Source organism: Myotis nattereri (assembly GCF_964212035.1).
Source record: "Myotis nattereri genome assembly, chromosome: 4".
NCBI classification, from domain to species: domain Eukaryota; kingdom Metazoa; phylum Chordata; class Mammalia; order Chiroptera; family Vespertilionidae; genus Myotis; species Myotis nattereri.
The window spans coordinates 106626318-106651500 of NC_138079.1; the positions used below are offsets into that span (position 1 = coordinate 106626318).

At 55.6% G+C, this 25183-nt stretch overlaps 2 protein-coding genes and 1 pseudogene across 4 annotated transcripts; 1 reads left to right on the top strand and 2 right to left on the bottom strand.

The window, feature by feature from the left end:
* Window positions 1-54: 54 nt before the first annotated feature.
* SLC5A2 (solute carrier family 5 member 2) lies at window positions 55-5899 on the top strand (the record flags this gene model as incomplete). Its single annotated transcript, XM_081089809.1, has 14 exons — window positions 55-180; window positions 693-764; window positions 836-940; window positions 1666-1830; window positions 2143-2248; window positions 2479-2559; window positions 2696-2925; window positions 3243-3378; window positions 3577-3684; window positions 3829-3979; window positions 4069-4237; window positions 4316-4531; window positions 5281-5410; window positions 5496-5899. 14 exons carry the CDS (start codon window positions 55-57, stop codon window positions 5720-5722), a joined length of 2022 nt encoding a protein of 673 aa, XP_080945935.1. The 3' UTR covers window positions 5723-5899.
* On the bottom strand, window positions 4717-21469 carry RUSF1 (RUS family member 1; the record flags this gene model as incomplete). 2 transcript variants are annotated; one of them, XR_013995830.1, is made up of 14 exons in its annotated part: window positions 4717-5435; window positions 5855-6054; window positions 6522-6599; window positions 6697-6840; window positions 7487-7557; window positions 8237-8294; window positions 8374-8558; window positions 8637-8707; window positions 10302-10403; window positions 13010-13115; window positions 13201-13233; window positions 14462-14507; window positions 20968-21082; window positions 21212-21469. XR_013995830.1 is itself a non-coding variant. In XM_081088603.1 (13 exons), the coding sequence occupies 13 exons, from the start codon at window positions 21467-21469 to the stop codon at window positions 5957-5959; spliced, it is 1365 nt and encodes a 454-aa protein (XP_080944729.1). In that variant the 3' UTR covers window positions 4717-5956. The 2 variants fall into 2 exon arrangements, 1 of the variants encoding a protein (XP_080944729.1); XM_081088603.1 differs by having other exon boundaries at window positions 4717-6054.
* On the bottom strand, window positions 17913-18754 carry LOC308518086 (thioredoxin reductase-like selenoprotein T; annotated as a pseudogene). Its single transcript has 2 exons — window positions 18195-18754; window positions 17913-17925 (listed from the first exon to the last, which is right to left on the bottom strand). The product of its transcript is annotated as a thioredoxin reductase-like selenoprotein T (transcript).
* Window positions 21470-25183: the final 3714 nt, after the last annotated feature.

Below are 25183 nucleotides of genomic sequence, written 5' to 3' on the forward strand. Positions count from 1 at the left end.
CCTCCCCTGAGAGAACCCCGGGGCTGGTCCCTTGAGGGGCAGATCCTGGACAGAATGGAGGACTACACAGAGGCAAGCTTGGCGCCAGAGCTGGAGGAGCAGAGGGTCTTAATCGACAACCCTGCTGACATCGTGGTCATTGCTGCTTACTTCCTGCTGGTCATTGGTGTCGGCTTGTGGGTGAGAAGTTGGGGGGGTGCTGCTGGGGCCAGGTTTCTGGGGCCTGGCGCAGGGAAACTGCAGGTGGCAGTAGGGGCAGAATGCCTAGATCCTTGAGGGAGAAACCAGGTGCTTGGGAAAGGAGGGGGGAGACTTGTCCCCCCAAATAAATCTTTTGATAGCCGTAAGAGGCCTAATCACCACTCATTCTTTGCTTCCCATCCTTGGTTGGCTGTTCTTGGGGACAGCATTCTAAGTGAGGCCTCTGTTCGCCATCTATGTCATGGCTGACAGAAGCCCATGGCCTGAACCAGGGCCCCGGAAAAGTCAGGCTTGGGTAGCTGGACAACAGCTTAGGGCTTGGGTGGCTCTGGGGGCCTGGGAAGAGGTTGTGGGGGTGGGGTGTGAACCATTGGGGAGCAGAGCGCGGGTTAATCTTCAGCCTGAAACAAGGCTGAGGAATGTGTTGAGAAGGCTAATGAGGTCCAAAGACGCGCCCTGAGCCCAGGTCTCCCCCAACTCCTGTCCCCCAGTCCATGTGCAGAACCAACAGAGGCACCGTGGGCGGCTACTTCCTGGCCGGACGGAGCATGGTGTGGTGGCCGGTGAGAGAGCGGGCTGTGGGGGCGGAGGGGGCTAGAGAAGCATCCTGCTCACCGTGCCCCCGGCCGCCCAGGTCGGGGCCTCTCTCTTTGCCAGCAACATCGGCAGTGGCCACTTTGTGGGTCTGGCGGGGACTGGTGCTGCCAGCGGCTTGGCTGTGGCTGGATTTGAGTGGAATGTGAGCCCCCTTTTTGCCAGTAACCCCCACCCTCAGTGGGAACCCCTGGAAGGGTACGCCTAGGGAGGCTCGGGCAGGGCGGGTGTGAGACTGATTGTGGGTGCGGTTTGCTTCAGGTGAGGGTCACAGGTACAGCTTGGAAGCAGAGGGATGTAGGAAATGACCATTTTCAGGGTAGGGGTAGGTCCTGCTGCTGACCTGCCATGTGAGCCGGGACCAGCCCCTACCTCCGTGGCCTACGTACTCCTCTCGGAAGTGGGGTGCACAGCCTCAGCGACAGTGAAGTGCTTGTTCCGATGCTCTCGGAAGTGTGGCCTATGAGGCCCCTGGGCCGAGTTAAAGCCCTTGCAGAAGTGGGAGACAAGGCTCTGGGACTGAGGCGCGCCTTGGAAAGCTGGGGCGGTCAGGGCTTTGCGCTCAGGGCTTCCTGGAGGAGGAGGCCTCTGAGCTGAGCCTCCCTGGTTTCCTGGGTTGGGAGGAGAGGGGAAGCAGCCCTTCCTGGCGGAGCTGGGGTCAGGCTGAGGGGTCTGTGCTTGGACTCCAGTGCTTGGGGGTTAGGGGCAGGGACCTCTTGGGAAGGACTGGCCAGGGGTGGTGGCCTGGGAGGCAAGGAGGGCTCTAGTGAAAAGCCCAAGAAGGAGAGAGGGGTCTCATACCCTCAGGGGTAGGAGGCGCTGCAGGCGGGGTCTGGGACTGGGAGTCGCCCAGCTGCCCTGTGCCCGCAGGCGCTGTTTGTGGTGCTGCTGCTCGGCTGGCTCTTCGTGCCGGTGTACCTGACCGCGGGCGTCATCACCATGCCGCAGTACCTGCGCAAGCGCTTCGGCGGCCATCGCATCCGCCTCTACCTGTCCGTGCTCTCGCTCTTTCTGTACATCTTCACCAAGATTTCGGTGCGCGCGCGAGGCGGGCGGGCGGGCGGGCGGGACAGGGCCCCGGAAGGGCGGGGTCGCGGATGGAAGCGCTTTGGAAAGTCCTGGAGGGGGCGGGACCAAGGAGAAGTGGACGTGAGGTCCCGATGGGGGTTGGGAGTCACGCATTTCTGGGGCCACGGCCACCGTGGGTGAGACCTGGGGAGGTCAGGGTATGGAAAAATGAGCGCGCCTTGGAGGCGTGACCACCCAGCGCTGTGGTCTGGGCAGGAGGTGGAACTGCGCCCCTGCCCCGGCCTCTGGGCCTGACCTGCCTGCTCGCTCCTCCCCCAGGTGGACATGTTCTCGGGGGCGGTATTCATTCAACAGGCTCTCGGCTGGAACATCTACGCCTCCGTCATCGCGCTCCTGGGCATCACCATGGTCTACACTGTGACAGGTGGCCGTGGGGGGCGTAGGGAAGGGAGGGGCTCGGGGTGTGATGGGAGCCACGCAGCCCGGCTCTGCTCGCAGTCCCGCCTCCACCTCACGAGCGCTTGAGCCAGTGAGTGGGCCGTGGCTTTGAAACGTGTTCTCCGGGAAGGGGCACCTTTTCATATGCCAACAACCACGCGGTCTGCCCGAGCAGCAGCCTGTCCGGGCTGCCCCCACTGACCAGGCCCCTTGCAGGAGGGCTGGCGGCGCTGATGTACACGGACACCGTGCAGACCTTCGTCATTCTCGGGGGCGCCTGCATCCTCATGGGTTACGGTACGCCCCGTGGGGAGGGGGCGGAGGCCGAGGGCAGGGCTCGCGCTGGAAGCTGGGACACCACGAGTCCCAGGCGTGGGTTCTAGGGAGGGCCTTGGCGCGGGGGCCCGGTCCCCTGACGGTTTTGCCCACACAGCCTTCCATGAGGTGGGCGGGTACTCTGGGCTTTTCGACAAATACTTGGGGGCAATGACGTCGCTGACGGTGTCGGAGGATCCGGCCGTGGGCAACATCTCCAGCTCCTGCTACCAACCCCGGGCCGACTCCTACCACCTGCTCCGGGACCCTGTCACGGGGGACCTGCCGTGGCCTGCGCTGCTCCTGGGGCTGACCATCGTCTCCGGCTGGTACTGGTGCAGCGACCAGGTGCGAGGTCAGGGGTTGGGTGGGGAGCAAGGCTGGGGCAGAGCCAGAACTAGTGTGAGCGGGGCTGAGATGGGTGGAGCCTGAAACCATCCAGTGGGGCTGGGCTGAGGGCGTGGGAACCCTGCCGGGTGGAGCTAAACCCGAGGAAGCCGGGTCCAACCCGCAGGGGCTGTGCATGGAGCGGAATTGCTGCCGCGCTGAGCCAGGAGCCAGGCAGGGCCTGAGTTAGCGCCCAGAGTTGAGGCGAGGCCTGAGGCGAGGCCTAGGAGGCGGGGTGTCTGGCACTGGCCACAGGCGCTGAACGCCCCAGGTCACAGGTCATCGTGCAGCGCTGCCTGGCGGGGAAGAACCTGACCCACATCAAGGCGGGCTGCATCCTGTGCGGCTACTTGAAGCTGATGCCCATGTTCCTGATGGTCATGCCCGGCATGATCAGCCGCATTCTTTACCCGGGTAATGTGTGCCCCACCCAGGCCCCTTCCTGCAGAAGGACTGGGCGTCCGCTTCCCCTAAGATGTGGGGCCCTGGCCATCCAGTCCCGCCTCCCTCCAGGGCTCCCACCTCCGCTCCGTTAGATTCCCAGCCCCCACTGCAGGGATCCGCGTTCCCGGACCAGGCCCTGTCCTAGGTGTGTCGTGCCCTCTCCCCCAGACGAAGTGGCGTGCGTGGTGCCCGAGGTGTGCAAGCGCGTGTGCGGCACCGAGGTGGGCTGCTCCAACATCGCCTACCCGCGGCTCGTCGTCAAGCTCATGCCCAACGGTGAGGGCGAGCACGCAGGTGGCCCCAGCCCACAGCGTGGGCGGCTCTGGAGCCTGACGGGGGAGGGGTCACCGGCTGCCCAGCCCCCCTCCGCCCCGCCCCCCGCCCCGGTTTCCGGGACTCACTGCTCCCGTCGGCCCGCAGGTCTGCGAGGACTCATGCTGGCGGTCATGCTGGCCGCGCTCATGTCCTCGCTGGCCTCCATCTTCAACAGCAGCAGCACCCTGTTCACCATGGACATCTACACGCGCCTGCGGCCTCGCGCGGGGGACCGCGAGCTGCTGCTAGTAGGACGGTGCGGCCCGAGTCACCCCGGGAAGGGGACGGCGCACTGGCGGGGCTGGGGAGAGGGGCCCGGGGAAGTCTGATGGCCGCCCGCCGCAGGCTCTGGGTGGTGTTCATCGTGGCGGTGTCGGTGGCCTGGCTGCCCGTGGTGCAGGCGGCCCAGGGCGGGCAGCTCTTCGACTACATCCAGGCCGTCTCCAGCTACCTGGCGCCGCCCGTGTCCGCGGTCTTCGTGCTGGCGCTCTTCGTGCCCCGCGTCAACGAGAAGGTGCGCACGCGCGGAGCTGTCCGCTTGGCGCAGGGCCGACCTCACCTCGGAGAAGGCTGACGCTTGTCTCCCCCGCAGGGTGCCTTCTGGGGACTGATCGGGGGCCTGCTGATGGGCCTGGCGCGCCTTATTCCCGAGTTTTCCTTTGGCTCCGGCAGCTGCGTCCGACCCTCCGCATGCCCGGCACTCCTCTGCGGGGTGCACTACCTCTACTTCGCCATCGTGCTCTTCGTCTGCTCGGGCCTCCTCACCATCGTCATCTCACTGTGCACAGCGCCCATCCCGCGCAAGCACGTAGGTGTCGCCTCCGGGCGGCCACCAAGCATGTGCCACGTGGGCCGGCGTGGCCCTGTCCGCTGTTCGCCAGTAGCTCCCAGGACCACCCAGTGGAGAGGACCCGGTTTCCTATACTGAGGGCTGGTGAGGGCAGGCGGGGAGTCCAGTTTGAAGTCGCATTTGCAAAGCCATCACAATGTTTTCATTTAATGACATTTATTTGAGGTGGTTTGGGGGAGATGGCTTGAAGATTGTAGGGGAAGTGATTCAAGCTCCCAAAGTCCTTGGCCTGGCCTTTGGGACTCAAAACAGGCTGATGGTGGCTGAGGGACAGGACACTTTCCTGAAAGCCCACAACAGGGCTTAGTCTTGTGCTGCAGGGCAAGTGCCCAGGGCAGGGCTGGTTGGGGGCCAGAGGATGGACGGGATTCCATGGGCAGAGAAGTAGGGGGAAGGCCACAGGAGGAAATCCGAGCAAATGCCCGCAGGAAGGGACAGCCAGGACTGAGCCTGGAGACTAAGTACTACAATTTGGAGCGGACAGGAGCCTCTGGGTGAAGGAGGGCCAAGAGCTTTAAACACCCAGCTGAGGAGCTTGGTTTAGCCCGAGGGGCAAGGGCAGCCAAGAGGCCATGTTTGAGTGACTGAGCCTGGGCTGCGTCCCGCAGGACAGAGGGAGGATAGGGCGTGCCAGTGTGGACGGGAGACACCTGGGCCTGAGGCGGGAAACAGAACTCCCATTTGGTCCCTGCTCCCACTCTCCCCAGCTCCACCGCCTGGTATTCAGTCTCCGGCACAGCAAGGAGGAGCGGGAGGACCTGGACGCTGAGGAGCTGGAAGGTCCGGCCTCAGTCCCTGTGCAGAACGGGCGTCTGGAGCACGCCGTGGAGATGGAGGGTGAGGCACCGCCCAGGAGGTGGGGCTGCAGAGCGGAGGGCGGCAAGCTCCCTCACTCTAACTGTCGGGCTTCAATTTCTCCCAGAGCCCCCGCGCCCGGCACCAGGCCCGCTCCGCCAGTGCCTGCTCTGGTTCTGTGGAATGGGCAGGGGCGGGGCAGGCAGTCCCCCGCCCCCCACACAGGAGGAGGTGGATGCGGCAGCCAGGCGGCTGGAGGACATCAGTGAGGACCCGCACTGGGCCCGTGTGGTCAACCTCAACGCCCTGCTCATGATGGCCGTGGCCACCTTCCTCTGGGGCTTTTATGCCTGAGGCTGACTGTGCTGGGCACCCTGAGCCACAGGCAGGGCAGGAGGAAGGCCGTGATTCCCCTTCTCTCTACCTTGTCCCTGTCTGGGGCCCAAGCCATCTGGCAGGCAGTTACCTCCTGAGGCCCCGGCCAACCTGCTTCAGCCGTTCCCCCGTGAAAAATAAAGCTGCCTTTCCCACATCCTGCTGCAGCCAATGCTCTTGCTTCAGGCTCCGTCTGGCCTCCATCTGGGCTGCTCACAAGACCTTCTTTTCTGGAGACAGGAGCCATGTGGCCCTCCACTCATCCACCTCCAGCTGGTGCTTCTCAGTCTCCCAGCCCGCATCCTGCAGCCCTGGGGAGAGGTCATGGGGGTATTGGTACTAGGGGGCCGCTGGGGAGGAGGCTGGGCTGACCCTGGTAAGGAGTGGCACAGGTTGGGTGCAGGCCTTATGCCCTGCTCTGGCTTCCCTGGCCTCTGCTGGGTGACTTCTGGCTAAAAATGAGGCTAACACCTCATCTGGTGCAGCGGGAACTCACTGAGCTAGCCATGGAGAAGGGGTGGGATGGAACAGCGGCTAATAAAAGATCGGCACCAGTCATCTGTGAGCCCCCTCTCACCCTGGTTCTTCAATGCCAACTGGGACTACATACAGAGACAGCACTGACAGCCTCAGGGACCATCCTAATCTCCATCCTGCAGAAACTGAGGCCACACTTCCGCTCACAGAGAACCAGATCTGCCTCGTCCCAGGTGGCGGGGGCGGGGCAGGCAGGGCCCTGGGGAGAAGGCTCAGGGGCTGAGAGCCTGCGGGATGTTACCTCTCAAGAACTCTGGGAAAAGCTCGTCCAGCACCTGGTGTGTCTCCTTGACGATGACCCAGCTCTCTGTGTTAGGGCCTGGATGGGGACGCAGAAGAGTTCTTGGGTCCCCAGGCTGAACAGCCTCTCCCCCCCCCCCCTCCCCCGGAGTCATCAGCAGCCTAGAGGCTCTTACCTGCCCGCACCTGGCTCCTCAGCTTGCCCAGCTCTCTTGGGAGGGGCCCGTCTTCCCGCAGGGCGCCGAGCACCAGCCCGTGTGTGGCGGCCCTTAGGACGGTCTCAGGGCCTGCCTCCTGGCTCAGCACGACCTGTACCTGATCTGGAGACCCAGGGACAGACTGGTACCAGGGAAGGCCACCTCCCCAAACACTCTTGATCCCATGACCTCGCTTCATCCCTGTCTGCCCGAGGCCTTGGCTGGCGTGAAAGGCCGTCTCCCCTTTCCTCCACAACGTCACCTCCTGCTGCCCCCAATGCTCTGGCCCGACTGAAATGCCCACTTTCCAAACGCAACGTCACTGCGGCTCAGGGAGGTGGGTTTATTTCGCATGCTTTTAATGGCTCATGAGAATAAGCACCTTTTAACATACGACCAGCAGAACAGTAAACTTTAGGACTTTTTTCCTCAAGGAGTGACTTGGGATGAGAGAAAAGTGGTCCCCCTGAGACATCTAAAGGGAACTGCCTTATCTGAGTAAGTGTGCTGCAATGTACACAGTGCTCTTACGTATCATCTTATCCGATCCTCCAAACACACTGCAGGAAAAAGGCAGGCACTGCTGGCTCCGTTTTACAGAGCGCAAAGGGAACGCCCTGGGGCATGCGGCTATAACTGAACACTGGAGTCTTAGTCAAGAGCTGGCTCAGGGCACCAGGTGGGCTCCGAACTGTGCAGGGCTGCGGGCCTGGAGCTGGAGGAATGGGAGCCGACCCCAGGCGGTGAGTCTAAGGCGGGAGACACTTACTTTGAGACTGGTCCCAGCGAAGGAGGTAAGGTTCTTGGTGTCCCTCAGCCAGTTGCTGCAGCTCAACGACACTGAAGGAAAGGGAGTGCAGTGGGGAGGAGAAAGCAAAGGCAGGGTAACCACCCAGTCAAATGAACAGCCACCTGTGAGCCATAACTGCCTATTCATGTCCTTCACCCACTTCCCACCATCCCTTAGCCATTCTTCACACACCCCACAGCCACCCTCCTTTCTGCATCTAGCCATCCATTTGCCCCATCCACCCATTACTCCTTTATCCAACAAATATAACCTTTTTTTTTGGTTAATCCTTACCCAAGAGTTTTTTTTTCATTGATTTTTTAGGGAGAGTGGAAGGGAGGGGAAGAGACAGAGAGAAAAACATCGATGTGAGAGAGCTATATTGATTGGTTGCCTGGCACATGCCCAACTGGGGCCAGGGATCGAGCCTGCAATGGAGGTATAAGCCCTTGACTGGAATCGAACCAGTGACCCTCGGTCCAAGGGCCGATGCTCTGACCACTTGACCACTGAACAACCTGCTAGGGCTCAAATATACCCTTTGTATCTCCTCTCCGTTACACACCCACTGCACTCAAGCACCCATGCTGACCCCAAGTCTGTTCAGTGGAAATAAGGACCCCGAGCAGAGGGGGGTCTGGTCAAGGAAGGCCAGTGTGTAACTGGAATGAGGCGAATGTGTGGGGAGTGGGGGGCTAGTAGTGATGAGTGGGACACTGGGCTACTTACCTGGAAACCAAGCGATGTAGGGGGACCCCCAAGGACAGAGACAGAGACGGCCAGAAACCTGTGGGAAGTTGGAGTCAGGAGTCCCAGGCAGGAGGACAGACTGAGAGACATAAAACTTCAGGCCAAGGGTGGGTCACCTGTCCACAGCGGCTCCATCTGATTGGCTGAGGTGGGGTCAAGCACCTCCCCCCGCTGAAGGAAGTGCTTCAGGACCAGCGAGAGCCGGCCTTCGTTCAAGGTCTCTATGACAAGGGCTCGGACGGCCCGGTAGTTGGCGTAGACGTGGAGGGCAGTGAGGAGGAAGAAACAGCCAAGGCTGAAGCTGGAACGAGAGCGTGAGGCAGTCGGCAGGGACAGAGGCCCAGCCGGGCACCTCCGTCCCTCGCCTGCCCTCGCTTACCTAGGGCAATCTGACACCAGGGGAAGCATCAGGAGGCTGACCAGGAGCCCTGCCAGGTTTACCAGTGTCTCCTGGAAAATGGCAGACGGGTGGGAGTTGGAGGGCTCGGCTCCCCTGCAGGCCAGACTGAGTGTCCCTGAGTGCCTTTCACAACATCCCTTCCAGTCCCAGAACCACCCAGGGCTCCACACACGGAGGGTGCCTGGTAAATTTTCAACATCATTAGTGAGTGCACCGTCATTTAAAAGACACCAGCTGCACCCTGGCCAGTGTGCTCAGTGGTTAGAGTGTCGGGTCACTGGTTTGATTCTTGGTCAATCACGTACCTGGGTTCAGTACCTGGGTTCCAGGTTCAATCCCCAGCCCTGGTCGGTGTATGGGAGGCAATCCATGGATGTGTCTCTCTCACCAATGCCCCCCTCCCTCTCTCCTTTCCACTCTCTCTAAAATTCAATGAAAAAAATATCCTCAGGTGCAGATTAACAAACAATCAAAAAAAGATGCCAGCTGCTGCTCTGGCAGATACAATGCCCTTGAAACATTTTCTTTGTTTTGCAGGAGTCAGCTGAGTAGTTCTATGCTTAGGCAAGTAAATGTCCACAGTGTGGGGGAAGTGCTTTCTTGGTGGTTACAAAAGGGCAAATTTGCCCAGCTGGTGTGGCTCAGTGGTTGAGTATCGACCTCACGGTCAGCGCACATGTGCGGGTTGTGGGCTCGATCCCCAGTAGGGGGCGTGCAAGAGGCAGCTGATCAATGATTCTCTCTAATCACTGATGTTTCTCTCTCCCACTACTTTCCTCCCTGAAATCAATAAAAATGTATTAAAAAAGGCTCTATTTAGAAACTGAACAAAACAATTTAAGAGAAGGCCAGAAAGTGGAACTGGAGAGGAGAGAGGCTTCTAGATTGCTTCAGTGTCAAAGAAAACCTGCCACACTTCTGACATCCCTGGCCCGCACTTTTCTCTCTCATCGACTCTCCTCCTCCCCCCTCAGCCTCCCCCACCCCAAGCGTATTTCCCAAGGCTCCCGGCCTCCTCCGTCCGCAGAGGCAGTGACAGCACAGGGCGACCTGGGACGTGGTCGGGGGAGTAACAACATGGACCTTCTAGGGTCGGTGTGAGTTACATGATGCAATATACTTAAGCACTTAGCATGAGGACCAAGGGGGACGGTAGTGTTCAGCCTGTGGGGGTGGCGACACCCCCACTCCAGGCTCCCCTGGTCAGCTGAGGGGCTGGGCCAGAGGCCTCTAAACTGCTGAGTGGGTGCCTGTGGCCAGTCAGTGACCCCAGCCACCTCGCATGCTGAGCACTTTTTGAGTTGCCATGAGCTTTAACCTGTGGGCCTCACATGATCAGAAGGTCCTCCTCCCAGAGTGGGGGCATGGCCTAAAGAGGGCCAGGGCCAGGGCTCATTCTTGCCACAGGGGCGATGGGCAGAGGCTGGGGTGACCAGCTTGGACTTACTGCCCCCAGAGCCCGGGCCCTCACACCGGACCACCCGTCCTGAAAGTCAGAGCAGGGAGCACCCAATTTCTTCCGGCCGGTCTCCCACCCCTCCCCCAGGAGCGCTCAGGTGCTTCTCTCCACACTCCCAAACTGTGACCTGGTCTGCGCCCCGCCCCCCCCGTCCCTCACGCCGTCCCTCCAGCCCGGCCGCTCACCTGGCTGCCGTCCTTGGCTGACACGTCGGCCATGTTGTTTCTCCGGGCCTGGTGCATGGTCAGTGCAGCCCGAGTGGCCCCGCCAGCCACGCTCACGATGCACTGGTGGGGACAGGGAGGGGTGAAGGTCAGAGTGGCCCTAGCTGTGAACACAGACACTTCTGTGGGTGAGCCAAGTAAATGGCTCAAACCAGCTTGAGAAAACCAGGCTCTGGTGACCCTAGAGCAGTGGTTCTCAATCTTCTGGCCCTTTAAATACGGTTCCTCATGTTGTGACCCAGCCATAAAATTATTTTCGTTGCTACTTCATAACTGTAATGTTGCTACTGTTATGAATCGTCATGTAAATATCTGATCTGCAGGATGATCTTAGGCGATCCCTGTGAAAGGGTCGTTCAACCGCCAAAGGTGTTGCGACCCACAGGTTGAGAACCGCTGCCCTAGAGCCAAACCCTGAATGCTGCCGTGTATTGGTTCTCTCTCTGCACCTCCACCAGGCCCACCTCCCGTCTTGTTCCAGGAGAAAACTCACGTTCTCCTGCCATACCACCCTGCGGGCCCCACCCCAGGGGAACTTAGTTTCTCTCTCCAAGGCAGAGGCCCCAAATCGTCCTTAGCTCAGAGCTTCTGCCCTCCAGCTTCTGCTCTGGCTGCACCCTGCCCTGGCCGAGCACCCAGGCCATCTGCTGTCCAACTTCATGCCTGCATCCTGCCTGCCTGGAACCAACTCCACTCTCTCCCTGCCCCAGTGCAGGCCCAGCCAACTTCCAGACCAGTCCAGAGGCCACGCAGGTGGCCCTGACCTCCAAAGGGGACCTGGAGCTCTCCTTCTGAGATCTAAAGCTAATGAGCTGATGAGAGTCAGTGATCACCTTCATTCCGCCCCTACTGATCAAACCCCTGTTAGCTGTCAGGCGAGACGGAATGGTGTGGTACAATCCAGGCTCAGCCCCTGCCTCAGGAAGCTTATGCATCAGGAGATGGCAAACAAACACGCTGTGATGTGGGCAGAGGAAATCAATTGGTCAAAGGTAAGAGGAACGCAGAGCAAAACGAGCTGGAGTGACTGGCGGGGTCCCAATCACGCGGAACCTCGCAACCCTGTACAAGTCTTTATCCTAAAGGCAATGGGCGGGCAGTGAGCTGATTTGGTTTCCACTCTTAGAAGGATGACTGGGCTGCTCTGAGGACGAAGAGGGTGAGAACAGAAATGGAGAGACCACCTAGGAAGCAACTGTGCTTTTCAGCAGCGAGGAGCCCCCGGGTGGCGTGGAGATGGAGTGAATGGATGGAGAGGTTCAGGGGGGGAAAGAACAGAAGTGAATGGAGATTTAGCTGAGGGTGACGGGGAGGGGAGGAGAGGGCATGGATGACAGCCAGGCTTCTATTTAGTGTCCCTGGGGACGGGGTGCTGGTCACTGAGAGGGGTGGAGGGAGGCAGAGGAGGGCGGGGGAGTTCAGGGCCCTGTTCTAGTCCCTTACACAGAGACCCAGGCCCCACAGGCGGAGCTCAGGGCGGAACCTGAAGCAGGGTCCACAGCCACCAGCGATGCTCTCTGGGGTCTCCCCGGGGCTGAGGGGATGCTCCAGGCACTGGGTGCATGGGCCAGGGAGGCGGAGTCCCCACCCTGAGTGCGTGTCTGCACCTGGCAGCAGTGCGGAGCGGCAGGGCTCCAGAGCGACTGAATGAGGGAGGGGCTTTGAGATGGGTCTCAGGCTTCTTAGGAATCTTTGTTCTGGGCCTGGAGCTTTGTCCTGAGTGAAGACTGGCCAAGCTCTTCCGGAATCTTGCTGGGCTTCCGCCTCCTCATCTGGATGGGGCGGCCTAAAGGACCTGTGAGGGGAGCGGCCAGGCGGGACCAAGAGCTCGCATTCGCCCCACTGGCCCTCGCCTCACCACCCGTCTGCGCTGTCTGCCCTACCGCTGGACCGTGACCCACACTTCCTTCCGCTCAGACCTGCCACCCTGCACCCTCCACTCATTCTTCAGGCCCAGTCCCTGGGGACCTCCTCCATCCCTCACTGGGCCCCATTCACTGCTGAGCCCTCTTGCCCCTCCACTTCTCATCTGGACTATCTGGAGCAGGGGGGTCCTCAAACTTTTTAAACAGGGGCCAGTTCACTGTCCCTCAGCCCGCTGGAGGGCGGGACTATAGTTTAAAAAAAACTAAGAACAAATTCCTATGCACACTGCACATATCTTATTTTGAAGTAAAAAAACAAAATGGGAACAAATACAATATTTGTATTTGCATGTGGCCCGCGGGCCATAGTTTGAGGACCCCTGATCTGGAGCTATAATTCTATAAACTTATTTAATTTCGTGGCTTTTGTCCAAAGACAGGAGGACCCACATTCCGTGCCAAACATGCAGCTGGTATTCAATAAATATGTTCCTGAGAGAATGAAAGGCAGCCAGGGAGCTGGTCCGAAGATGCTGGCACAGGAGCGCCCTTCCTCTCCCAGCTCAGAGCTCCCTCACCGGTACCGCGGCTCCAGGTACCACTGCAGACTGGGAGCCACCAGAGGCTGTGGCTGAAGAAGGATCAGAGTACGGCTGGGTCTGGGTAGGAGCATCTGAACCTTTTCACTTTTCTAGAAGTGTCCGGAACAAAGGGCCCAGGCTGGGCTCACTGTGGGCCCCAAGTGAGCCCACATGGCACCACTAAGGCAGGTGTCTTGGGTAGAGGGATGCCCTAGGTGAGTACCTTGGCCAGATTGCTGATGCAGATGGTCATGGTGAAACAGATTGGTAATATGGGAGCCATAATCTCGAGGAACATGGCTATATCGTTGAGGATGTCAGCAAAAAGCCTGGGGAAAGGGTCAGAGGTTAGAGGTCAGAGGTGAGAGATCTTCACAATAGAACACTCCCCTTCCCTTAGTCCCAGCTCCTCACCTCCACTGCTTGGCATTACAGTCCAGTTTGCTCCTGTTGGGGAGGAGAGGTTGGTTTGCAATTTGGATTCCAGACGAAAACACGTCCTGTGGGCAGTGCTGGCCCTCCTCAGGCCACGGTACGGTCTGAAGGGCTCGGCAGACATCTGTCCCAACACCCTGTCACTGCTGCCCGGAACGCCACCATTAGCTGGGAGGGTCCCGGGGGTCACTTAGTGCTCCCCCTTACTAACCCTGCGCCCCACCCTCTGGGCCCCTGCTGAGAGAGGCTCGCCCTGGGCCCCTCTGCCATCTCCTCCCCCTTCCTCCTGCTTTGAGGAGACCCAGCAAGAAGTCCCCATATTTTGGACTGGTAAACACTATATTTAGTGTAGCCCTGCATTTGACAGCTCATCAGCCCAGAGAAGGGAGATGACTCCCCTGGGATCACATGGAGAGCGGGGGACAGGCCAGGAGAGAGCCAGGTTCTGACATCCAGGCCAGGGTATTTCAGCTACACAGCACCACAGTGCCCACCTCTGCTGCCGGGCAGTGATCCCTGGCCCATGCACACACCCCTGGGACCACTCCCCAGTGCAGGAGATGTTGCAGCCCCAGCACAGCTTAGAATCTGCAGCATTAGCCCTGACCCTTAACTTGAAATCTCCCAGAGGGAGAGGGAGCCTCCTGGGTGGGGGATGGACACACATGGGGAACCCCTGACGGAACACATGGGCCTGGCCTAGGGCTCTGCCCAGAAGCAGCCTGCGGCTGCCACAGAAAGAGTACAGCTCTAGGTTCAAGTCCCACCTCACTGTTACGAGCTGTGTGACATGGGTAACTTCCCTCTCTAGGTTTGCTTCACACCTGTGAAATGTACACATTCAGCCCTCCTCTAAAAAGTTATGAGGATTAGAGATGACATACAGGAGCCTGTGAGGCACAGTTAGTTAATAGCAGCCCGTGTTCACTGGCACATATTATGTGCCACGCAATGTGCTAAGCACTGGGCATAAACTATCTCACTGCACCCCACAATCACAATTAACAGAAGACACTCAATCACTGAGGTTGCCCAGTACTGACCTAAGGAGGAAGCAGGCGGCACAAAACCTTTAATCCCTTCTAGATAAATGGTGACATGGATCTCATGTCAGACAGGGATCCTGATGACTGGAAACTGGTAGGAGAGAGGTGGAGCTGAAAATACAGCCAGGGCTAAGACAGATATGACCACTGTGGGGAGAGTGGCCAGAAGTCTCTGACCTGGAAGACAAACTCACCCCTTCCACCAGGCAAAGATGATGCGGCCCAGCATGCCAGTTGAATCTGGGGGAGAGAGGCATTGGTGAGGAATGAGAAAAGCCTGGAGCCCGTGGGGCCTGGCAGACCCTGGCGCCTTGCGTCACTGTCCTTGGACGTGTAGCCTGGCACGGTAAGTTCTAGACAGACATAGCTGCAGGACGGGCAGAAGCGCCTGGACTTAGCAGTTCTCAGTCACACCCAGAGAACGCTGTACCATGTGCACCATGGGCCAGGAAGAGTCTTTGCGGCAGTGTTCATAACAACAAAAGCCGAGAAAACACAAATGCTCATTGGCGGAATGCACAGGTGAGTTCTGGTACATTCACTGAGTGGCACATCAGACAGCTTTTCGTGAAAAGCCGATGGACTGCAGCTACTCACATCAACACGGCTGACTCCTGGTAAAACCTGACATGAAAATCAGCCATGAAGACTGTATACAGCACAGTATCTATACTAATAAAAGGGTAATATGCTAATTAGACCTCGTCGCCCGGCCATCTTCCGGACGTCCGACTTCCTTCCGGACAAAGCCATGGTGGGGGGGGGGGGGGGGAGCTGAGGCAGAGGCAGTTAGGGGCAATCAGGCCGGCAGGGGAGGGCAGTTGTGGACGAGATCAGGCCAGCAGGGGAGGGCAGTTAGGGATGATCAGGCAGGCAGAAGCAGTTAGGGGCGATCAGGTTGGCAGGGGAGAGCAGTTAGGGGTGAGATCAGGCAGGCAGGCAGGTGAGCGGTTAGGAGCCAGCGGTCCCAGATTGTGAGAGGGCAGTTGGACATCCCCCAAGGAGTCCCCGATTGGAGAGGGTGCAGGCTGGGCTGAGGGACTCCTCCCCCACCCCCAACATGAATTTCATGCACCGGGCCACTAGTACTTTTCATAAAGCTCTAAAACAAAGGAAACTAAACAATGTGGTGTTAGGTTTCTATCTATATGGTAAAACCACTACAAAAAGCAGGATGCTGTGTGGAAAGTTCAGAGGTGACTGCTGATACTCTGGCTCTCAGGCTGGGCAGTAGGTTCACAGGTGGTCAGTATTATGCAAATAAATAAAAAGGATGTGAGCTGCAGGTTGGTGACAGAGAACTGGGGGTGTGGGGCAGAGGGAGAGGCCTCCTCAGGCTAGAAAGAGTCAGAGAAGTCTCTGGAATCAGCCAACCTTCATTTGCACAACAGATGCTTACTGGCTACCTACTCTGTGCCAGGCACAGAGACAGGGGGATACCACAGTGACCCAGAAAATGATGGCTCCAGGTTCCAAAACCAGTGTAAGAGCAAAAAAACAGTAGTCAGTATGAAAAACAGATTTAGCCTAAGCGTGTGGGCTTTCAATCCCTGTCTTTGTAAATAAAATTTTACTGGAACACAGCTGTGCCCATTCATTTACAGTGTAAAACAAACAAACGAAAAAAAAAACACACAAACAAACAGAAAAAAAAAAATGGACCTGGAGCTGCCATCCCAGAGGAACTGCCTGGCATGTCTTAAGCCTCAAACCTTTAGAAAGTTAAAGCAAAGGAAAATAATCGTTAGACTGGAACTAAAGCAACCTTGTGCCTAAGGAACTGTTTGCAAAGAAAACAAGAAAGCAGATACTGTGTCTGTGACTGAAAATTTGTTAGGGCCACTAACAAATCTGGACCTATCACTTCTACTCCTATATGGAGGCCGAAGTATGTTAAGACTATTGCTAAGTGAATATTTTTCTACATTATGGTCATATTTCTGCTAACTTATTCTTAGAGTATTTTTTTTAAAATATATTTTATTGCTCTTTTACAGAGAGGAAGGGAGAGAGATAGTTAGAAACATCTATCAGCTGCCTCCTGCACACCTCCCACTGGGGATGTGCCCGCAACCCAGGTACGTGCCCTTGACCGGAATCGAACCTGGGACCTCTCAGTCCGCAGGCCGACACTCTATCCACTGAGCCAAACCGGTTTCGGCCTTAGAGTATTTTTTAAAATATATATTTTATTGATTTCAGAGAGGAAGGAAGAGGGAGAGAGAGATAGAAACATCCATGATGAGAGAGAATCATGGATCGGCTGCTTCCTGCAAGTCCCCCCTGGGGATCGAGCCCACCACCCAGGCATGTGCCCTTGACCGGAATCGAACCTGGGACCTTTCAGTTTGCAGGCAGATGCTCTATCCACTGAGCCAAACCGGCTGGGGCTTAGAGTCTTTTTAGAATGCTGAAAAGATATTAAATTCACTGAATAAAATATTTCAATTTTGTTCCTCAAATATAATAACATTCTGATATATGTTAGGCAAGTTAAATTAGACAAGTGATCTTGGGTCATCTAATATTAATGTTGTAAAGAAATTCACCTAAATTTTCTGGTGAGGTCAGTTTCAATTATCCTAAAATGGTAAATGATCTATTATTTGTGTGTGAATCTAAAGTATATGCCTTTTGAAATCTGTCAGTCAAAAATAAAAATGTAAGCAGATGACTGTTAAATACATTGCTAACAGGTATGCTGGACAATAATTCTACGTTTTATTTAACTTATATCTGCTTAGTTTTTTACTGAGTTAAGGATAAAGGCCCAGTTAATCAACTCAATAGATTGGTCAAGGCAACACACTTGAACTATAACAGGACTCAAAAAGCAGCTGGGCCCTGGCCCGTGTGGCTCAATTGGTTGAGCATCAAACTGTGCACCAAAAGGTTGCAGGTTCAATTCCCAATCAGGGAAGTATTTGAGAACTTCAGCTGTATTCCCAAAAAGATCAATGTAAGCTATAAAAAAGGAAAATTCATACAAAAATCATAACAGGTATCTTTGAAAAAAAATCAAATTCTAACTCATTTTGCTACTATTTCTAATATGACTAAGGAAAAAAGGTACAAGTAGTAATGCTTGCATTTAAAAAAAATTAACTGAGTGGATGGGGGGGGGGGGGCGGTAATAACCATACAGTTATTATGGCACTCCACCAATGTGCAGAATTCCAAAATGTGCCAGCACTAAAAGCCTGTCTTGCATTGAGGTTTTCCAAGAGGTACACCGAGTCTACCATCTGGTCTGCCCTGGTGTGGCTCAGTTGGTTGGGCACCATTCTGTGCATTGAAAGGTTGCCAGTTTGAGTCCATCAGGGCATATGCCCAGGTTGTGGGCTCGATCCCTAGTAGTGCAGGAGGCAACCAGTCGACATTTCTCTCTCTCTCTACGAAAGCATCTGGTCTGTAGTAACAGCTTACTGTCTTCAATACAGGTCTTCATAATGTCAGTCACATTGCTCTTGCAAAATCCCTTAATGTAAAAGAGTTTTCAGTGCTGACAGGTGGGCTATGATCGATGATAAGGGATTGAATCCATATGCACACTGGGCTTCCTTTTTTTTAAAAAAATTTCACTTAATTTAACACTGTCTAAGTCTATATAACGGCTTGTCTCACAGAGGAGAGCACCGGAATAGGTTAGACTTCGTTGCTGTAGCAAGCTCAAATTGTGTCAGACAGTGTCGATCATCTGCCACAGAGTGCTGCTTGCACATTTTTTTAAAATCTATTTTTTTATGCAGAGAGGAAGGGAGAGGGAGAGAGAGATAGAAACATCAATGATGAGAGAATCACTGATTGGCTGCCTCCTGCACACCCCCCACTGGGGATCAAGCCTGCAACCTGGGCATGTGCCCTTGAATGGATCTGAACCCGGGAGCCTTCAGTCCGCAGGCCGACGCTCTATCCACTGAGCCACACCAGCCAGGGCCGGGCTTCATTTCACTGTCAAGAATTTGAGTGCACTGCCGCATGGATGGAAGGTGACCAGACTCCAGCTTAGACCACACAGGCCATCACTGAAAGTTATCTCAAATGCACAGTTGACATACACTGTTTCTCAATCATGTTGCTCAAGAAGAAAAACCATCATACGTGCACAGACCTTATTTTCTGAGTCCCACTGCCAGATACTAGGAGCTTGCTTGCCAAAGAAAGCAAAAGGATCCTCGCCAACAACTATTCAGCCTATTGATACTAGTTTGAAGAGGACAGGAAAGACGCTATGTGTCTATATATTGGTTGAGGGAGGTAATTCTCTACCTCAGTGTGGATGTCTGGGAGTACCGCTGGCTAATAACCAGCAGATACACCCCAAACACCTGCCTATGACCTCAGGAGGTACAAATCTGGAACTTGAGCAGCGGCCCGGAGGCCACCTGCACCTTTAATCTCGCGCTAGGCATGCCGCCCAGGTTGGCTGAGGCATCGCTCTGGACCAAACGCCAAGCCACCACCTGGAGCAGCAGCAAAAGTCTCATCTTATTGGAGCCAGCACTTCCACCACACTCAGACGGAGACTGCAGCCAGCCCAAGGCCGAGCGGGAGCCACCAGCTGCTCCCCACCTCGCAGGCTCGACCGCCAAGGTCAGGGAGGGAGGCAGGAATCCCAAATAAATGCTTGTTGCCTCTAACTTTGGAAGGCCCTTTACTTTTAGGTTAGCAACAGCTTGTCCATGGACGTTTTTGTGACACAATGGCGGAATCCGGTTGTTGTGGCTGAAACTATACAGCATCCAGAGTGTACAATATCTACCATCTGGTCCTGCACAGAAGGTGTGCCTATCGGTTTACACTACACCTTCCACTGAAAGTGGCACTCATTACGTTCAAGGACCATCTGAGAACCCACAACCGGAAAGGCCTCATACAGCAGGCGGCGGAGGGGACAGATACAGCAGGTAGAGGATTCCCCACTTGTTTGAGCTGAAGGACATGGATTCTTAGGTGGGAGCGGCAAGAAGGGAGCTGGCTGTGGAAAGGAGGGTTGGGAGCTTCTCACAACACATAAGGTGGTGATATACTGTATCAGCCTTCCCCACTCTCCACTGGAACCACATGCCCTCCTCCTGCAGCCTTGCTCTTTAGGCACGGAGGCCTTCTAACTGGGCGGCATGCCTAGTGAGAGATTAAAGGTGCAGTCGGCCATGGGGCCACTGCTCAAGTCCCAGATTTGTATTTCCTGAGGTCATAGGCAGGTGTTTGGGGAGTATACTAGTATGCTGGTTCTTAGCCAGCGGTACCCCCAGACTGAGGCCTTTTACCTACTCCTGCACTTGAGGGAGACTGCTAAGCACCCTGGCAGGCTCCTGAGATATATATGCCTTCCACTCTTCACAACAGTCCTGAGTTTGAGGGAATCATTTCCTTTCACAGATGAAGCAACTGGAGCTTGAACAAAAATGGGACATTTTACAGAACACCCGAATTCCCAGTTTTAAATCCTGGCCAACGTGGCTCAGTGGGTTAAGCATCGACCTATGAATCAGGATGGTTTGATACCTGGTCAGGGCACATGCCTGGGTTGTAAGCTCGATCCCCAGTGTGGGGTGTGCAGGAGGCAGCTGATCAATGATTCTCTCTCTTCCTTCCCCTTCCTCTCTGAAATCAATATATTTAAAAATAAAGATAAATCCTCCCTGGGAACGGCAGTGCAACCCCAAGGACAGCGCAGAGCGCCAGGGTCCTGGTGTGGAGCAGGGGCAGTCTCCCTTTTCTTCTCTCCTCCTCTCTCCGGGTGGCAGGGAACCAGCCTGCATCTTTTATTTCTTCGTGGTTTTCCAAAAGGCTGTGCACACTTAACAGACGATTACTACATTTACTATTTATAGCACCATCTAGCACCCCAGAAAATCTAAAATGCCTTTCATTCTTCTCAGAACCTCCTGTCTCCTACTCAGAACCAACTACACATTTTTTTCTGGTACCACCCAATTCCCCACGGGGCAGGCAGATGGCGCTTTCAGTCACCTCAGCAATCCTCCACAGGAGCCTGGGAGTAAAGTGGGGGGGGGGGGGAGGGGGGGGCTGTTAGTTGGGGATCTGGGCTCCCGGTGACTTAGGGACTCTGAACAGGGTAGTGTCTGCGGTTGATGGGGATGAGGGTATTCCAGCAGTGGGCGGCCACCCAGATCATCTAAAAGGGTAACATGCTAATTAGACCTTCCAGACAAAGCCATAGTGGTGGGACGGAGGCAGAGGTAGTTAGGAGTAAGCAGGCCAGCAGGTAGAGTGGTTAGGGGTGATCAGGCAGGCAGGCAGGCAAGCAGTTAGGAGCCAGTGGTCCTGGATTGCAAGAGGGATCAGGCCTAAACCGGCAGTCAGACATCCCCCGAGTGTTCCCAGATTGGAGAGGGTGCAGGCCAGGCTGAGGAACACCGACCCTGTGCAATGCACAGATTTTGTGCACTGGACCACTAGTCACTGAATAAAGCCGATGAAGATCTATAACATTTACTCAGCTGAATTTTGTTCTTTCTTTAGCAGGACGCAAGGCCCTGTTCTAGGCACCGGGGAGACATGGCTCCCGGACCTACTCAGGCATGGCTCTAGAAATACACCCAGCACAGCCCGGGGCTGGAGGCCAGAACGTGGGCGAGGGGGAGAGGGAGCTGGGCTTCTCGGTGGAGGAAAAAGAGGCCACAGGCGGCGGGGCTGAGGGCAGCGGCGGGTCAGGCTCCAGGGGCCAGCTTACCTTTCAGCAGCCAAGTGGCCGTGGCGGCCGACACGGAGGCGCTGGCATTTCCCACCCCTATGCCCAGCAGGACGGCGTGGGTCGCCAGGGAGCCCGAGAGGCTGGAAGCAAAGGCCTGGAGAATGGAGGAGAGGGCGAGGCGTGGGCTCGGGGGCGGGAGGGCGAGCAGCTCTCCTTGGGGCGCACCTGGGACCTGTCACAGCTCCGCCGAGCCGGCCCCAGCCCGCCGCTGCCCGGCGCTGACCTGCACGGAGTCCCACAGCTGGTAGGGCAGGTAGTCCGGGCTGACGCTGTCGGGGAAGCCGTGCGGCAGGAACACGTTCAGCAGGCGCGGGAGAGGGGGTGCGGCGGACCCCGGAGCTCCCCCCGCGCCCCCCCACCAGCGCCGCCCCCAGGCCTCCCACCGCAGGCTCCCGTCGGCGGCGGCGCTGCAGCCCCGGGCCGCCTGGGAGCCGAACCGCTCGGAGCACAGCGCAGCCCCAACACCGGCCCGGCCCGCCATCCCGGTCACGCCCCTCCGCCCCGCGGGACGGGCACGTGGGCGGAGCCTGCGCCCGGTCGGCTACGGCGGCGGCGGAGGGACAATCTTCCTCCGCGAGGGGCCGCAGGGCTCCGCGGGCGCCTGGGTGGAGCCCGCCACGTGGCGATTCCTGCCGGACCCGCGGCCCCGCCTCCCGCCGCCCCTCCCGGTCTGGTGCCGCCCTGTTCTCTGCAGCTGGGCCGCGGGAGCGACGGACCCCGGCCCGAGGAGTCCTGGAGGGACCCGCATCCCTGAGACCCGCTACTTCCAGTTACGGGGTGGGGGTGGGGGTGGGAGGGGAGAACATCTGGAACCGCCGCGTTCCAGACCTGCTGTGGCCACAGAATTTTTATTTTTAATTTTAAATATATTTTTATTGATTTCAGAGAGGAAAGGAAGGGAGAGGGAGAGAGAGAAACATCAATGATGAGAGAGAATCATTAATTGGCTGCCTCCTGCACACCCCCCACTGGGGATCGAGCCAGCAACCTGGGCATGTGCCCTTGGCCGGAATTGAACCTGGGCCCCTTCAGTCCGCAGGCAGAGGCTCTATCCACTGAGCCAAACCAGCGAGGGCCACAGAATATTTTCTAAAATAAAAATGTCTTTATTGATTTTCAGAGAGTTGAAGGGAGAGGGAGAAAGAGAGAAACATCCATGATGAGAACCATCCATCGGCCGCCTACTGCACGCCCCCTACCGGGGATCGAGCCCGCAACCAGGGCACGTGCCCTGACCTGAACCAACCCTGACCTCCTGGTTCATGGGTCCATGCCCAACCACTGAGCCACCCCAGCCGGGCAAAATTTTTAGTTTTTATTATTTAAAAATACCTTTTTATTGAGAGAGAGGAGGGCGAGGGAGAAAGAGAAACATCCGTGTGGGAGCGGAACATACCTCCTGCACGACCCCTAACTGATGGAGCCCACAACCAGGGCGTGTGCCCTGACTGGTAATAGAACCAGCAACCTTTTGGTGCAAGGGATGATGCCCAACCAACTGAGCCGCACCAGCCAGGGCAGCCACGAGTTTTTCACTGTGTGACTCTGGGCATCTCAGTGCCTCTGGGCCTCAGGTGCCTTCTTTGTTGTGAGGCCAGGGGGGCTACATTTTACTCCTGTTTGATCCCCAGTGACTAGCGCATAGTAGGTGCTTAAAAGATACTTATAAGTGAATGCATGCATGGTGAGAAGCTGGACCAGATGATCCCGAGGAGGCCCCGTTAAACTTCCCTTTTTGTTTGTTGTTTTTCTTCTGCCGCTGCTCTGGCCCTCCACTAGAAATTCTCTGCTCTTCAGCTTCCCAAGGCGGGGAGAGTATTGTTTCTGGAAGGACGCCGGGGACATCTGAGAAATGAGAAAATCAAAGGATTGCAGAATAGTATCAGAAAACAAGAGAAATAGGCAAAAAAGTTCTTGTGTGTTTATTGGGGGAGAGTCTAAAGACAGTGTTTCTCTCCCAACTCACCTTTTCCCCTCTTTCCCCTTCTCCCTTCCTTCTTCCTCCTCCCCATTCAGTGCAATGTACTGACTCCAACATAGAAATGTGCCCAAAGCACCCTATTGTTATCAGAAAAGTACCCTGGTTCCTTAGCCTGGTGTGGGGGTTCCAAAGGAGTCACCCAAAGATGTGCTTCTGTGGTGTGTGGATTGTTTTGAGCTAAAGGCAACTTTAGCTTCAGGCTCAAGAGACCTTCTGCCCCTCCCTTAACTACCTAGGCCAGTGATGGTGAACCTTTTGAGCTAGGTGTGTCAGCATTTTGAAAAACCCTAACTTAACTCTGGTGTCGTGTCACATATAGAAATTTTTTGATATTTGCAACCATAGTAAAACAAAGGCTTATATTTTTGATATTTATTTTATATATTTAAATGCCATTTAACAAAGAAAAATCAACCAAAAAAATGAGTTCACGTGTCACCTCTGACACACGTGTCATACGTTTGCCATCACTGACCTAGATCTTGAATTGGGTGCCTTGTCCATAATAAGAGGTGATTAGCAATAACCTTTTTGACCTAACTATATGGCAGGGAAAACTGTTACTTAATAAACATCTGCTCTTATCATCCTGCAATGACCTATGAAGTCCCAAGGCACCTTTCCTCATCCCTCGCTCAGAATGTCATATAATGATCCCTCTTCCTATGTCTGAACTTCTAATGCATGTGGGGGTCTCTGAACCTCTCATGTATGTGGGGTTTCCACTCCTATAAATGTATTAGATTTGGTTATTTCCTCTTGCTAGCCTGTTTCATGTCTATTTGGTGATTAGACCAGCAGGAGAACCTTGAGGATACAGGAGAGTTTGTTCCGCCCCCACGCTGGCCTTCTTGGACACCCTCCCGCTCCCAGTTGGACTCCCTGCTTAAAACTTCTGATTCTCCCAAACTATCATCTTCCCCTGGGACCTCATCCTGGCCAGCCTGCCACCCCCTCACCTTCTCTCAGAACTACACAGAGTCTCTCTGAGGCCCCGAGAGACCCGGGACTTCGTTTTTCCTTTTGTAAAATTTGGATTGCTCCTTGGAGTGAGCAATTGAAGGGTTACAAACCTGTAATGTTTTAAAACTTAGCTCCTGTGAGTGTACGGAACTCGGAGGCCCACCTCTGTGACTGAATCCCATCAGAGGGCCTCCGTTTGAATCCCTGGTCACTTGATATTGGTGAGATCTCGGGCAAATTTCTTTCTGTCCTTCAGTTTCTTCATCTGTGAAATGGGAATAATCCGGTCCTACCCCGCTGCTTCCCCTTCCCGCCGGAGCCATTATTTTCAATGGCTTTTCTTCACACTTGGAAATAAAACACAAACTTTTTGTTGTGGCCCATGAGGCTCTGTGGATGGCCCTGCCCCCCTCTCAGACTTGGCCTCTCACCCTCTCACTCCCCCTCCAGGACATAAGCTCCAGGGGACAGGAGCGTGTGCCTGGCGTTGAGAGGGGGAAGGGCACTGTGTTTGGCAGTGGTGTATTCCCAGGGCCTGGCACCAGCGCCTGGCACAAAGGTAGGTGCCCAATACTATTGGTGGAATAGTATTTATTTCCCCAATAGCCTTTGTAAGGCAGTTATTATTTTATTCCTCCTTTACAGACAAAACGGAGGCTTACATATATGAAGTGACTTGAAGTTACAGAACTGAAAATGGCAACACATTCATTCATTTACTCATTCAACAAAGATTTAGGGAGCAGCTGCGACTCTTGTAGGCACTGAGGTATGATTTAAATATGAGGCTAATGATTTCAGAACTACACTATTTTTTCTTTTTAAAATTTTCAAAAAATAATAGGATACATTCATGCTGTAAAATAATTCAAACAGCAATATAGAGGGAAGAGGGATAAGGTCAAATTTGCCCTGACATTAATCCCTCTTTACATTTCCCAACAAATGCCCATCAAGCCCCAGAAGTAGATATTGTTTATCATTCTACACACACACACACACACACACACACACACACACACGGCGGGGAGGGGCAGAGAGAGAGAGAGAAGGGGAGAGAGGAAGAGAGAAAGAAGGAGGGAATGAGGAAGGGAGGAAGAGAGAGAGAGAGAGAGAGAAGGAAGGAAAGAGAGAGGGAGAGAGAGAGAGAGGGAGAGAGGAGGGAAAGAGAGAGGGAGAGGGGGAGAGAGAGAGAGAGAGAGAGAGAGAGAGAGAGGGAGAGAGGAGGGAAAGAGAGAGGGAGAGGGGGAG